Below are 14,721 nucleotides of genomic sequence, written 5' to 3'. Positions count from 1 at the left end.
TTTATTGAGATGTATGAAGTCATTTTATTTATACCTAAGGTTGTTTTAAGGTTGTTTAAAGTACACTTCATATCAACTAGCTCACTTCCCAGAGTTCCGTGCTAGCCGGCAAATGGCGTGTGTGTTTACAATCGAAAGTTTCTTTAAAATTCGGTAAGTGTGCTTGACATTTATTAATTTAGCTTTGTCACTTTTAATCAAATATGCCTCAACTTTCAAACTTAAATTTCATTATTTTTGTTTTAAAGACGCGTCCTGATCTTACATTATTTAAGTCGGAGGATATTCTTTGAGGCTATTGTTGTAGGCTTAGCAATAAGACAGATCAATCTAAATATTTCTCGTCGCTGTTTAGGGTAACGTTACTGGTGAATCGTTACAGCAGGTTACGCACAGTATATTTTATTGTTTGTAATTTATTCAAATATAACTATTCTTTTTGTTTTGCTTAAATGTATATGTTTTAACGTAGCAGTATGCAAGCTGATTGAGTAAAAGGTTCATAATTTCTCTTATAAATAAATCACTGAAAATTGAAAGTTAACAGTTTCTATATATTGCAGGTAATAAAACAAATAAACAATACTATTGTAAGGAACGAAATGCATATTTGTTGCCTTCAACAAAAATCTAACATACATATTTAACTAATAAAATAAACATATACAATAAAAATTGCAATCAGGGTAAATACATCACACAAAAATTTTAATATTTCTTCAAAAGTTGCATTTTCATAAAAATATATATTTACAAACATGAAGAAAAAAAACAATCCTGTTTTTCGAAGTAAATATTCATTTTTTTAAATTAATGTTTACTATTAACAGGTGATTCTAAGGTAGGAAACAAGTTTACCATATCAAATCAACAAATTTCATTAAAAAATATATGAGAATTCCTAATAAAATCTGAAATTTTTTTTAATAAAAATATATGTAATATGAGATAAGATTCAAGCTAATTTTAGTGAACTAATTTTTTAACCCCCCTCACAAATTAATAAAGCAAACTTCATAAATTTTCATAATCTGAAAAATATTTTGTTTTTAAACTCCAGAAATGATGACAAATTGGAAATTCTAACATTATCGCAGAGAAAGAAAAGAATTTTTTTTATTTTTAAATGTGCAGAGTAAATAAAAATATAACGCTAATAAATAAAGAATTTTGAAAATTAAATTCTAATAACATTAAATTATGTAAGGATCACAGAAAACTATAATATCAATGAAAAAAAATCAGAACCGAATAATTTCGGTAATAATAAGTGATTGATATTAGCAGCGATTACATTATATATAAGCGGGGATTACTGAACTTACATATACATTGCCTCTAGAGAGAAAAAAGTTATTCTAATTCTAGATTGTTCACCACATTAGCAAAATAAATTTTTCCAGTGTCATCGCACTGGATGGAAATACAAACAGAAGATATATTTGTCACAGGAATTAAGTTAAAGTTGCCAGAATTAGTTACTTGTGTAATATGGCTTAGTTCAACATTAAAATTAAGATTAAGAGAACGCATCTTTTCACCAGAAATCATTTCTTCAATAACACCATAATAATTCCAGCAACAGCATATTGAATTCTGACAAGTACAAGTTACTAAAATTTTTACGAAGAAATTAATGCAGCCTAGTTTAAGTTTACTTGCCCTTTTATACATAAGCTTGGTTTAGTTGAGTATCTTAAAAGTATTTGTATGTGTATCACCTATTAAATAATATCTGAAGTTAGTTAGCAAAAAGGCAACTATAGGTAAAGGAAAACTGGCATCCACTTAAAAAATTCTCATGCAAAATTCAAACTTTTTGTCCGTTTAGTCCACTAAGGCAACGCCCCGCTCTTCCGTGCCACAGGTCCTGGGTTCGATCCTTGGGCCGGGCAAGGTTGACTCAGCCTTTCATCCCTTCAGTGGGTCGATAAATGAGTACCAAGCATGCTTGGGAACTAAACACTGGGGGTTCCGCGTTCGGCTGACCACCTAACCGGAACATCTGCTCCTGCATCCCAGAGCCCAAGGTCAAGAAAACTGAAATGGGCACACTAGACCTTGGCCCTCTATGGGCTGTCGCGCCACTGTGTTTAGTTTTATTTTAGTTTTTAGTCCGCTAAGGCAAAATCTTGAATATTATTCTAGATCAGTGGTTCCCAACCTTTTGTGGACCATCGCCCCCATCTTGGGGTTGGCTGACACATATCGCCCTTTTCTTTTTTTGCTCAAAAAACCATTCATTGTTGCTTGTGAGCAACCAAACACTGAATATATGCAATGTTATTTGATTTTAATTGAAATTGTAATGCAAATAAGGAGGCACATCTATCCTGTCATTTTTATTAATTTTAAAAAAAAAATTGTGCATCTTTTCTTTTTTTAAAGGAAATGATATTTAAAACGGAATAGTCAAAACAAAAGTACATTTTTTTAAATTCATATTTTAATGTAATCAAGAAAAAGTGAAAACGTTAACAACTAAAATTTGAGAAAAAAAAATGACGATTGCGAAAGTACATTTTTACCACTTCAATGGCTGCCCTGTGCTTGGTGTATTTCAAGTTAAAGCTTGAATGTCGGGTTTTATGCTCCTCAGATTTAAACGCAGGTCTCCTTTGAAGCAAATGTCCAACCTATTTCTTTGCAAATTGTGAGTAGCTGGAAGACAGAACTAAATCCTGTCTCTACTAAATATGTTGACGGGAACGAGATAAGAAGCGGCTCAAGTTTGTTTCCACAATTGTGGATAAGTGTCCATAAGCTTTACCCAAGCTAACGTGTAACCGTATTTTTTAAAGACGACTTTAGCCTGGCAGTCATACTTCAAATCTAAAATCTCAGTCTACAAAGAGGAAGTGAGCTTATCCACAACTTCAAAAGAGAAAGCATCGAAAATCTAATCCGGAATTTCTAATTTCATTAAATCTTGATTCCATAACTGATCAAGGTGATCAGTAAAAATTAAGATTTTATTTTCGAGAGTCTCGATATCTGCCATTGAACACTTTTTAAGAGTTGGAAGTTGCATTAGCTCTTTGCGACCAATGTTTGACTTGTAGATATCAAACTTGGCGATGATAGAAGATATGATTCCTATTAAATACGGTAATATGATCTTTCAGATCTCGGGGTTTCATTCATTACAAAACGCCTTTAACATAAAATATATTTAATAACAAGAAGGATGATGATGATGTTACAGTGTTATGGAGGAAAACTGTGTAGAAACTAACTGATTTTACATTGCTGCGCAGAGCGCCATCTATTGAGTATTAGAAATAATTAATATGGAGAATAAATAATATTAACACACTTCCCCCCGATGAACTCTTAGTTCATAACAATTTAGTCATTTCATATATTAATCAAAGTTATTTTTCTCAAATGTAAGGTACCAATATTTAAAATATAATATAATCTTACCTTTTACAATATGAGCCCTTCTTAATTATATAAAGATTATAATGCAATAATATTAATTGAATTCTTAAAATAATATGTTTCATGAGCATTAGTTCAAACCTTTAACAAATAAATGAAATTATTTAAATTTGAGTAAATATCAATTGATGAAATTAAATTATCATATCATGAATAATAAATCAAGCAATTTTCACAACACAAATTCTTTCACATGCAAAATATTTCAATTTTAAACAAACATGCATTTAAACAAGAAAATATATATGTATGCATATTTTCTTTAAATCAAAAAAGTTCAAATAATATCTTAAGATAAACTTAATTTGTAAGTTAAATGATTATCTTAAGTAATATTGTAAAATAAAATGTTCAAATAATAATAAATGTGAATTTAAAGTTCAAATAGAATGTTCATATTAATTTAATTGTTCACTTCTAAATTATATAATAAATTTATAGGACGTTTTATTATTGACGTATCTGTTTTCAAAGCACATGCTCTTATTTTGTTATCACGTCCTTGAAATGTTTCCACAATTTTTCCAAGTTTCCACATGCTCCTTGGAAGTTTGTCATCATGAATCAAAACAATATCATTTACCTTAAAATTTTGATTACCTTTATCCAAATTTACATAATTGACAGCTCTTAAATTTAAAAGATAATCCCTTTTCCATTTCTTCCAAAATAGATTTATAAGTCTTTCTCGATATTTAAATTTTTTAATTATCATTTTTTTGTCAATCATGCAGTCAATACCGGATAACTTGACTGACGGTAAACTTATTAATCGTCTTCCAAGTAGCATGTGGGATGGCGTTAGAGGAAAAGTTTCTGGAGAATCTGTAGTCACGTAAGTAATAGGCCTCGAGTTAATCACAGCTTCTATTTCACATAGTACTGTTTCGAGTTCTTCACTAGATAAAGATGTTTTCCTCAGTAATTTCCGAAGAATGATTTTCATTGAACGAACCATTCGCTCGTAGAATCCACCCCACCAGGGTGCTCTTTCAACGATGAATTTCCACATTATTCCTTTTGAGGAATAAAACTCACTCACTTCAGAACTGCTCAAAATAGTCCACATTTTTTTCAATTCAAACTCTGCTCGTTTGAACGTTTGAGCATTGTCTGGATATTTAACAGAACAAAGTCCTCTTCTGGATATGAAGCGACAAAAAGCAAGTAAAAATGCTTCAGTTGTTAAACTGGAAACAATTTCCAGGTGTATCGCTCGTGTAACTGCACAGGTGCATAGCATGATGTAAAACTTACTGTCAGAATCTTTCACAAATAAGGGTCCAGCAAAATCCAGGCCAGTAACTGAAAATGGAGGTGACTGTTCTATTCTGTCTTTAGGAAGAGGAGCCATAATTTCTCTTCCTGCTCGAACATTGAATCTCTTACATAACACGCATCTTCCAATTATTGACTTAATAAATTGCCGACCTTTCGGAATCCAAAACTTCTCTCGTACCTGCGTTAGTGTGTCTGAAATACCAGAGTGTAGGGTCTTTTCGTGTGCTTCCTTCACTATCAGTTCTGTAAATTTAGTTTTTGATGGTAATAGTATAGGATGTTTTTCATAATAGTTCAAATTGGAGTGCTGTAGTCTTCCACCCACAAGTAGAATCCCTTTGTCAGAAATGAACGGATTTAAGTCTCTGATTTTTGAGCACTTCTGTAAATGTTGTCCTTCCTTTAAGCAATCTATATCCTTACTGTAGTTCTTTGCTTGTACGTGTCTCAACCAAAGATTTTCAGCTTCTTCTAATTCTTCTGCAGTTAAAACATTTTTGATTCTATCTTCTTTCTTCGCTCTCAAATTCGTTATAAATCTTCTAATCCAGGCTGTTATTCGGTAAACCTTCTTAATAGAACTAAATTTGTGGATATCGAAAATTGAATCGTGAACATTATTTTCACTTCCATAATTAACTGCAATAAATTTTGATCTCTTTTCTCCATCTACATCTGATCTTCTAAAATTTTCTTCGTTTTTCGGCCATTTTTCTTCGCTTAATGTCAACCATGTTGGTCCATTAAAAATAGTTGCACTTGAGAGCAAATCATTAGCACTGCATCCTCTTGATATGATGTCAGCTGGATTATCGTTTCCCTTTATGTACTTCCAATTAGTAGGATCTGTTAAAGTTTGGATCTCACTTACTCTGTTTGAAATAAATGTCTTCCACTGATTTGCATTTCCTCGAATCCAACTAAGGGCTATGGTTGAGTCAGAATATAGTATATAGTTGTTATTTATTTGAAACACCTTCCTAAAAGTATCCAATAATCTGGAACCTATAAGAGTGGCCATCAGTTCCAATCTTGGTAGACTCAACTTCTTCAATGGTGCAACGCGTGCCTTTGAAGTAACGAAGCTTACGTAAAAATTTTGATTTCTTTCATATCGAATATATGCAATCGCTCCATACGCCTTCTCACTTGCGTCACAAAATATAATTATCTTATAATTCCCTACTTCGGAACAGCTATTTTCTTCATGAAAATAATATCTTGGTAGTGAAAGTTCCTTTAATACATTTACTTCCTTATACCATTTTTCCCAACTTAGTCTTAAAATATTTCCAAATTCCTCATCCCATTCTAAGCCTTGTTCCCAAATTTCTTGAAGAAGAATTTTAATTCTAATCGTGAATGCTGTTATATATCCCATTGGATCAAATAATTTCGATGATATGCGTAATACGCTTCTCTTAGTATTTTTCACATTTTCCAAAGAATCAATTAAAGAACTTAAATCTAAATTAAATTCATCCCTTAAAGTATTCCAAATTAATCCTAAAACCTTTAAAGGTATTGTTTCTTCACTAGGATATTTTTCAAATTTTGTGTCTTGCCATTTTTGGCATAACTCCTTAGAATTACTCTTCCACTTCCTAAGATTTATGGATGCATCCTTTAATATTAATTTAGTGTCCCTGGATAATAGTAGTCCATCTTCAATCGTATTTGTACCAGTAATAAGATCGTCGACATACAAATTTTCATTTAAAACCTTACAGGCCAAAGGATGAGATTCTTTATAATTTTTGATATGATACTTTATTGTTCCAGCCAGTAAAAATGTTGATGATTTTACTCCGAAAGTTACGGTTCTATTGCGAAAAACCTCAATTTTCTTGGGAGGGAATTGCTCTGACCAAAGAAATCTAAGATAGTCCCTATCATGTTCATCAATTAACAATTGTAGGAAAGCCTTTTCACAATCAGCAATTATTCCTATTTTAAACTCGCGAAATTTTAATAGTAAAATTAAAAGATTAGGGTTTAGATTGGGACCCGATAATAAGTTATCATTTAGAGAGTAGCAATTTTTTTCTTTAGCCGAAGCATCAAAAACTATCCGTAACTTTGTAGTTTGTTTATCATTTCTAATTACTGGATGATGAGGTAAGTAATAAACCATATTTGGAACTATTGATTTATCATTAACAGGTTCTATTATTCCTTCCGATAATTGTTCTTTAAAAATACTAGCATAATTATCATGCAAAGAAGGATTTTTATTAAAACGCGATGTTAAACTAATTAACCTTCTTTTAGATAAATTAAAATTGTCAGAAATGTTTACCTCATCTTTAAATGGTAATTTAACTACGTATCTGCCATCCTGAAATTTTATATTTTGTTCAAACTGTTTTAAAGTTTCTTGCTCTAAAGGTGTATTCTGAATTTTATCATTTATGCCTAAGCTTTCAATATCCCAAAATTTCCGTAACTGTAAATTTATATCATCACAAGAATTATTTTCATTAGTTAATTCTTCACAATTAAATTTTTCCTTACAATAACATAAATTTTCAATGATGGAGTCATTTTTTAAATCTGAATGAGTAATCCCAGTTACGCTTCCGCCGAGTAATGTTTCGACATAAAACAAATCTTTAGTCAACTCCTTTATGTACCCAGTGTGGAGTTTCCAATAATAATCTGCTCCAATTAATATATCAATGGAATTTATTCCTTTCGAAAGGCATAAATCAGTAAGAGCAAAATCCTCAAGCAGCAACTTTATTTTATTATTATGCGGTGGGAAAGAAGCACGTGTTATGGTACTTGAAACCAATAATTCGAACTCTGACCTTCGAGTAGGATATTTTTTATTGCTTATACTCGCCTTTACTCAGTGGCGTAGCGAGGGGTGGGCAAGGGGGGGCATCATGCCCCGGGCGCTACTCACAAAGGGGCGCCAAATGGTCCGCAAAACAAAAAATTGCTGGATAATTTTTTTTTATTATAGTTAATTTCTGGAAAATATATTTTAAATTAGTGCCAGTGTAATACAATAAATGTTACATAATTCATAAATATTATTCATAATATTTAATTCATATTAAATATTATATTAAATTCATACTCATATTAAATATATTTCAATATTTAATTCACGTCCTTGCCATCGCGCTCTGCTTGGAATAAAAATGAAATGTTATTAAATGTTATATATAAGTTTAATGTCAGCATAAATTATATTGTATATTTCATTATGTTACTACCTTTCAAGCTCAAGACATTCCTGATAAGTAATAAATCAAATAAGATTACTTAATAATAGAATCGTCGAGTAGATGTAGTGAGTGAATAGAGTATGAAAAAATTTGTCAACAGAAAAATTTGTTGTTCTCATATTTGTCACCACAGATTCAAAACGAATTTATTCATCTTCTGGCATCTACAGTTCGAAATCAACTAATAAACGATATCAAAAGAAATAAATATTATGGACTTTTGTTTGATTCAACTCCTGATATCTCTCATCGAGAACAAATGTCCCAAGTTGCTAGGTATGCATATGCTGATTTTATCAATAAAAAAGTTTCCATCAAAGAATCTTTTTTGAGTTTTATTGAAATACATGCTAAAGATGCAGCCTCGATCGAAAATACAATTTTGGAGAAATTAAATTACGATGAAATTTCATTAACAAACTGCAGATCACAATGTTACGATTATGCTGCTGTGATGGCAGGTCACACATCTGAAACGCGATAGAGCGCCAAAATACAAGCGGTTATCGTTATCATCTATGGGCTTAGAGAATATAAAAGAACTAATAGAAAAATTAGCAGAGCACACTACCACTACAAGTGACAACAGAAGTGAAGCTACAATTCTGTTGCAAAATATACTAACCTATAGTTTTATAACTTTAGTTCATTTCTGGTATGAAATTTTAAGAAGGATTGATCGTGTGCAGCTCAGATTACAAGATCCTAGAATGAATTTCAGAGAAGTGTTCCATGATCTCGAATCATTAGCAACTGAACTAGCCGAAATTTGAGACAAGCTCTGTAAAGAGGCAATAGAAAAAGCGGAGTCTCTTTATGAAAAATAGGATATGGATAGAACAATACGTACCTGGAGAATTGGCTATGGTGGTCTTTCCGCAGAAAGTGAAATTTCTCGCGTTATGAAAAGCTCTCTTGATCGTCTCCAACAACCCACACAGCCACCGCTATCCCAGGGATATCCAAACACGTCTGTTACTTATCCAAATATCCAGTGGACATTCGGATATGTTTCAGACTTCTTACAGATATCTAAACACATCTAAGTCCATGAGTTAGATATTTTAGACATCTCTGGGATATCATTTTTGGATATCTGGGGGATGTGGTAATTTGGTCATTATAGAGATATCCAGGCATATCTAAGTTCTAGATATGGACATTTTGGATATCTTTTGGATATTTAATATAGATAAGTTTAAGACATGGATCACTGGATGTCTGTAGAATGTCTAAGAGATGTTTCAAATCGTACTCAATAGCTGACGCAGATCCAGTTTTCGATATCTCAGAGATTTCAGTTTTTGGATATTAATATTCTTTTATTTACGATTCCAAACTCTGATATAATTTTCTTTTTCTGATGCAGATTTTTTTTTTCTGAATTAAAACAGAATTTTGAATTTTTAAATATTCTTAGATAATTATAATTCTAACCGTACTCAACAAAAATAGAAACCTGATACCAAATACGAAACTGCAGAATTTATTGTTAGCGAGCGTCTTCTTTTACAACCTTCATTTTACAACCTTGATATAAAAATCATTTATTGTTGAAGTAAGTAAGAGTTTCTTATTATTGAAATATTTGTTTTCTTCTTATTGGTTATATTGTCATTTTTATTTCTCCTATATGCATTTTACATATCTCTCAAATGTATGAACTTGGATATAAGTCAGACTTTGATGAATTGTTATGGCTTACAATATGAAGAGTTACTGTTTGAAAAATTTTCTTTAAAGATTTCATTTTCTAATAATGTATGCTTATTAAAAGATAAATCTATTTGTTTAATAAAAAATATTATTAAAATATCAGATGGTAGTGTAAATATTGTAGTCACCAAATTTCTTAGCCGTGTTGATGTTATGAATATCTTGCTAAATCTTCACAGCTATGAATATCCTGCTGAATCTCATATATTTTTGGCTCAGAATCATTCCTCTTTATTTTATGTGTGTCAACCATATTTTATGTAAATGCCTTGCCTTAAAAGAAAATGATAATTACAGCATATTTCCTTTGTATTATAAATATTAATTAAGTTCTAATTAGATTTAAGCTTCTTACCTATATTACATTATACATATTTATTATTTTTCATACTTTTTATATCTTATTGCAAATAAAACGGATCGTTATCTTGTATAAATTACTTAATCTTCCTCATGTGAACACGCTTAATGTGAACTAATTTTTCTCTTCTCGCTAAAAGTCTTATTAATATCAACAGAGCCCCTTTTTCCTAGACTTTGCTGTTCAGATTGACAAGTCTAAATACATTAATTTTTTTCACTTAGTAGAATTGAAAGTTTTAACAAGGAATTCCTGTTTTCCTCACAAAATCATTCCTTTAATATTAGCGTTGAATTCTGTTCAATATATATAAATATATACGATTCTTCTATTTTGTTTACCCACTTACAAATTACTGAGCCAAATTTTTAATTTTGAATACATTAGCCATTTGTCAGGCTGATGATATTAATACATCATTATTTTATTTGTATATATTGTATATGTAATATTGGCTGCTGAAATTGTTAATAATATTTTATTATTGTGGTCATCCCCATGGCAGAATCACAGCGACATTGTAACAGAATGTTACGGTTCTTGCAGAAAGATTTTTCTTTTAAAAAGTAAAAAAATTTAGTTTTCTTTTCTACAGAAATTTACACATAATATTTGAACCATGCATTTAGATAAACACTTTTTGACGCGCTTAATCTGCACCGGTAGTATCGTAAATCAATGTAAAGTTTCCATTATATTTTCGGCAGTTATTGATATTGATTTTCACCTGGTTTTTAAATATCTCTATTTATTTCACACTATATGGAAAATTCGAATCTTGCATTTGAGTATTTACTTTTAAGGCAATGATTCTGTCTAATTGTTGGCAGCTATTGATTTCTCAATAGTTTTTATATCAGATATTTTTATACGGTATTAAAATTATTTATTACGCATTTGAGTAACCCCTTTTTGATGAGTCCAATTCGCATGATTTCATCGTTAATCTTCGTTTTTTTTTTCTTATATAATGGATCACATTATTTTTTTAAATTTTGATGATTATTTACAAAATGCGAAGAAGATAATAATTTGTGACATCCCCTCCCTCCAACAAAATGCGTAAATAACACCCATAATATTATAATAAAAAATTATTACATGTTTAATTAAAAAAATTATAGTTTTTTTGGAAACACAGCTTTTTTGTTATTTTTAAATTACTAACATATATGTTTGTTATATTGAAGTTACCTTACAGAAAGATATTAGTGCCAGGCAGTTTTGTTGCAAATAGCTTGAAAAAATTCTGCCACAGGGGTGGTCATTATATTATTGTGCAATTTGCATGTTTTAAAAAAAATCATAATTCTTAAGCAATATTTCCACACACACTGAAATGATTGCTTAAGTGTTAGGAATTATCATTGTATATATAGCTTTTAATTTAAAAAATGTTTAACTTAGAATTTTGTTATTTTCATTTTTTATAATATTGTAATTGTTTTATTCATGTATATATCTGAAATATGTAAATGTTCAAAAGTATGTTTAATTTTGCATTATATGGATAATGACCAAGTGCATCAAAACAATGTTTCCATACACAGACATGATTGCTTGAATGCACTGGATTATCATTGTATATATAGCTTTTAATTTTAAAAAATTCTTTAATTTCATTTTTTTTTTATATATTGTAATTGTTGTATTTATGTATATATCTGAAATATGTGTTCAAAAGTATTTTTAATTTTGCTTTATATAGATAATGCCGAACAATTTTGCAATTGTTAAGTTTCTATTGACTGATGAGGTTGCAGTTGTGCCAGTGACCTGGTTGTCAACAAAAGGTTGTGTGTGGCCTCCTTTAAAAGCGTATGAAGTAATGAAACTTGTTATGAAGCTAACTAAACCTTCTCCAGATTGGATTTGCCATGAAGCAAAACTTTTGGGTGAATATGGTAATAACTTTTAACTAAAAGAAATTTTTTTTTTGTCCAAATGCAATTTCAACTGGTACGTATACACCAGTTAAGACACGATGTTTGTATATAATTAAATAGGATGTGATGAACTTTGTATAATTTTTGTTATTTAATTACTAATTTGTTCTTCTCAGGTACAATCTCAGGGTGCTGTATACTTCACTATTTTATTATTTACTTCCTTGCTCTTTTCTTACTTTTTTTCCCCTTTGGATTTTTCCTGTGTTACCTTGAGTGTTCAATATTGTTATTGTTATGAAGTTTTTTAACTCAGAATTTTACAGTGCATCACTGGATCTAGCCCAGATCTAGATGTAAAGTTTGAATATACATTCATTCAATCTGATACAATTGTTCTTAACCAATTTTGGAAAGTTAAAGCCTATTTATATTATCTAAACCTGTTACCAGACCCAATACTAGACACTGTTAAAACTCCCATTTCTCAACAAAATAATTTGGAAGTTAAAAATAGTATATTTTACAAATCTTTCCCAACAAAATTTTCATTTATTTCATATGTTTACCGATTTGATTAAATAAATCAAAATGACATAAGAAGTATAAAACATTTTTATTTATGAGTTGATTTTAATGTGATAAAAAAGAAATATATATATGTGTATGTATGCACACATATTTTATAAAAAATTTTAAATTTATAAAATAAGTGAAGAGAAGAAAAAAAATCAATTAAGAAAAAAAATAGCTGTCACTTTTTACTATTTGTTTTCTTAAGAAAAATTTTTTTCCTTAAGTAAAATTTTTTATGAGTTAGTATTTAACCATAATTACAAAAGCATATGAGCTATCACTCAAATAATGTGCCCTTATTTACAATGCATCAATTCATAAATTTTTTTTTAATTATTTTGTTTATTGTCTGACTCATGGCATTTGTAGAAGAAAAAAATTTAACTTTTTAAATTTGAAACATAATTATCTAATATATATAAGCAAGCAAGGTATGTAATAAAATGTGATGAAATCTATCTTCGTTTTCTAACATAACAGGGTGCCTAGCATTTTTAAAAAATGCTTAAAGGTGCTTATTTTTTATTTTCATATTTTAAAAGATATTTAAGGTGTTTTTACTTTACTGTGGGTTTGAAAAAAGTGCTTAATTTTCTATCTTTTAAAAAGAAATTTTTTAGTGTGGCGATTGTTGTCGTAAATTACAAAAACAAAAAAAACGTGATATTCGCGATTTTTTTTGCAATATTTAACCGAAACTAGTTTAAGTTTTCAAAAATGTGTTTGTATTTTTTTGGAAAGTGATAAAAAATATTTTTTGAGTGCTCATTTTTTGTTGAAAAATTTGATTATGCATGCTGTATAAATATTCTTACTGTATCCTTAAATGATAAAGTACGATTGGATAATTTTAAGAAGCAAAAATATGGAGAAAGGTTACAACAAAAATGTTTAAACTAACATGTCAATAAATTAACCACTGGTCTTTTAATTTTCACCAGCACACATTTTAGAATTTTTTCTTCTTCTTCTTAGCATAAATTAAAAGGATTTTTATGCTCTTTCTGGTAGACTTCTCCATAATTCCTTCTATTTTTATCAATCAAATTAGTTTTAGCTTATTGCTTTTAACCAGATTATAAAAAAAATTAATTTGTACTTTATAGTGGCAAAATAGTGCATCATATCATTCTGTATGCAATTAAAAAGTTAACATTTATTGAGAGTAAATGCTATTTTAAAAAGTCACATTTAACTTTTTTACACATTTTTTACTTTAACTCATTTCTGTAAACAAACTAAACTGCAGAAACATAATTTAAAATTTTGACTATTTTTATGAAAAAAAAATTTCTGATGGAGAATTGAGGGGTAAAAAAATCTGTTAAGGAAAGAATAGGTAGTTTTCTTGAATGTCATTAATAAATATTTAATTTCAATCATTTCTAAAACTTATGCTATGCCATTGCTCTATTTTTAGGTGCTGTGAGGAGAAATCCTTTGATCCAAGACATAGCAACAGACCATGAAATTGAAAAGTTTATGAAAAACGGCATGCAAAAAGCAAGAAATGTTTCTTCATTAAGAAATTTTAAATTGTAAATTTTACTTTTTTGTAAATAAATTATTTATATATGATTGTTTCGATTTATACCCTTATTTATTAAACATTCTTTTCAATAAGCATGAAAATGTAACAAAATTTCAGTTTCAGAAATGTTCCTTTTTTTCTAATTTAAATTAAAACTCATAATAATAATTTAAACTTTTCTTAAAGTTAATTTAACTTTTTATTTTTATTTTAGAAAATGAATCATTGATGTTTTACAAATTTTTTTTTTCATAATTGAAAAAATTCAGAATCTTGAAATATTTTCATATTGTACCTTCAACCTTCATTTTTCAAATACTACAACCAGTTCTTTTCTTCCAATAAAATTTTTTATGCCTTAATTGTAACTACGTTTCTAATTTAAAACACTCTTTCTGAATATTACAATCACCTTGGAAAAAAATGTATTTTAATAAAATTTTACTAAATTCAGTATTTTATAAAATTTACAACTTTAACAAATTTCTTAAGGCAGCAATCAAAGCAAAAAATAATTTAAAGTATACAAATATTTCAAATTAGAATTCTGAAATAATTTGTCAAATAAAGTGAATCGGATATTATGAGTATATTTTACATATATCCTCACATTTTGCAATTAATATTCTCAAAACTTACGTGATATACAATCTAAATATACTCATAATACAAGATAAATCAATTTAATGA

The 14,721-nt window shown here is 29.1% G+C and overlaps 2 protein-coding genes across 3 annotated transcripts in view; one reads left to right on the top strand and one right to left on the bottom strand.

Moving 5' to 3' along the window:
- Window positions 1–14,721, bottom strand: part of LOC147807304 (acetylcholinesterase-1-like) — a 45,507-nt gene that overhangs the window by 2,867 nt on the left and 27,919 nt on the right. The window lies entirely within an intron of this gene.
- Window positions 8,920–14,079, top strand: LOC147807306 (uncharacterized). Of its 2 annotated transcripts, none has more exons than XM_087168242.1 (3): window positions 8,920–9,519; window positions 11,747–11,933; window positions 13,921–14,079. In XM_087168242.1, exons 2-3 carry the CDS (start codon window positions 11,750–11,752, stop codon window positions 14,040–14,042), a joined length of 306 nt encoding a protein of 101 aa, XP_087024368.1. In that variant the 5' UTR covers window positions 8,920–9,519; window positions 11,747–11,749; the 3' UTR covers window positions 14,043–14,079. The 2 variants fall into 2 exon arrangements, with proteins under 2 accessions (XP_087024368.1, XP_087024367.1); XM_087168241.1 differs by having other exon boundaries at window positions 9,293–9,519; window positions 11,747–11,942.

Source organism: Parasteatoda tepidariorum, chromosome 7, assembly GCF_982258835.1.
Source record: "Parasteatoda tepidariorum strain Cologne lab strain chromosome 7, Ptep-v5.0, whole genome shotgun sequence".
Taxonomy (NCBI): Eukaryota; Metazoa; Arthropoda; class Arachnida; order Araneae; family Theridiidae; genus Parasteatoda; species Parasteatoda tepidariorum.
Note: the sequence above shows the minus strand (reverse complement) of the source record. Positions and strands in the feature narration are given on the sequence as shown.

What these genes read in the sequence shown, in the direction of transcription:
- LOC147807306 (XM_087168241.1), top strand. Translation starts at nt 11,750, where the DNA reads ATGCCGAACAATTTTGCAATTGTTAAGTTTCTATTGACTGATGAGGTT. An exon ending in AAAACTTTTGGGTGAATATG is followed by an intron (nt 11,943 to 13,920) that starts GTAATAACTTTT and finishes CTCTATTTTTAG; the next exon opens with GTGCTGTGAGGAGAAATCCT.